Source organism: Primulina huaijiensis, unplaced genomic scaffold (genome assembly GCF_012295235.1).
Source record: "Primulina huaijiensis isolate GDHJ02 unplaced genomic scaffold, ASM1229523v2 scaffold200114, whole genome shotgun sequence".
Lineage (NCBI taxonomy): Eukaryota > Viridiplantae > Streptophyta > Magnoliopsida > Lamiales > Gesneriaceae > Primulina > Primulina huaijiensis.
This window is the reverse complement of record NW_027351903.1, coordinates 1-480: the sequence shown is the minus strand read 5'-3', so window position 1 is coordinate 480 and position 480 is coordinate 1. Positions and strand designations below refer to the sequence as shown.

Here is a 480-nt window from a genome sequence, read left to right as displayed (position 1 = left end):
TTCGAACAAATCACAGGCTTCATTTATCAAAGAAAGTTGCATACAGGCAAGCCCAAATTGATTCAGAACAACACCAAAAATGGCAGATTGCTTCTCTCCCGTTTCCCGAAACTTCGTAACGGCGCTCTTTAAAGATCTGTAAGACTCAAAATAGCTTCCCAAAATGTAATAAAGAGACCCCATCTGTGCTTCAATTCCTGCTATTGCACTCAGCTGCCCTGGTCCATCACCATACACTTTTATCGCTCTCTGTAGCAACTGCAGTGCCAGGTTTGGTTCGTGCATTTTTTCGTAGATAGCGGAAATGTTCACCAGACCACTAGCAATCTCTTCCGGGAGAGATCCAGACGATGGCTTGTCGTAAATTCGAAGAGCATTTTCACAGTACGATTCACATTCAGTAAAGTTCCCTATTTTGTTGTATAAATCTGCCAGACGAATGTATACCATAGCAACTAACGAATGGTTCTCTCCTTTACT

The 480-nt window shown here is 42.3% G+C and overlaps 1 protein-coding gene across 1 annotated transcript; it reads right to left on the bottom strand.

Annotated features, from left to right (window-relative positions):
* Positions 1-6: 6 nt before the first annotated feature.
* LOC140966027 (protein KINESIN LIGHT CHAIN-RELATED 2-like) lies at positions 7-477 on the bottom strand (the record flags this gene model as incomplete). Its single annotated transcript, XM_073426298.1, has 1 exon — positions 7-477. A coding segment is annotated over one exon (471 nt), but the record flags the coding sequence as incomplete, so codon positions are not given.
* Between the last annotated feature and the right edge of the window lie 3 nt (positions 478-480).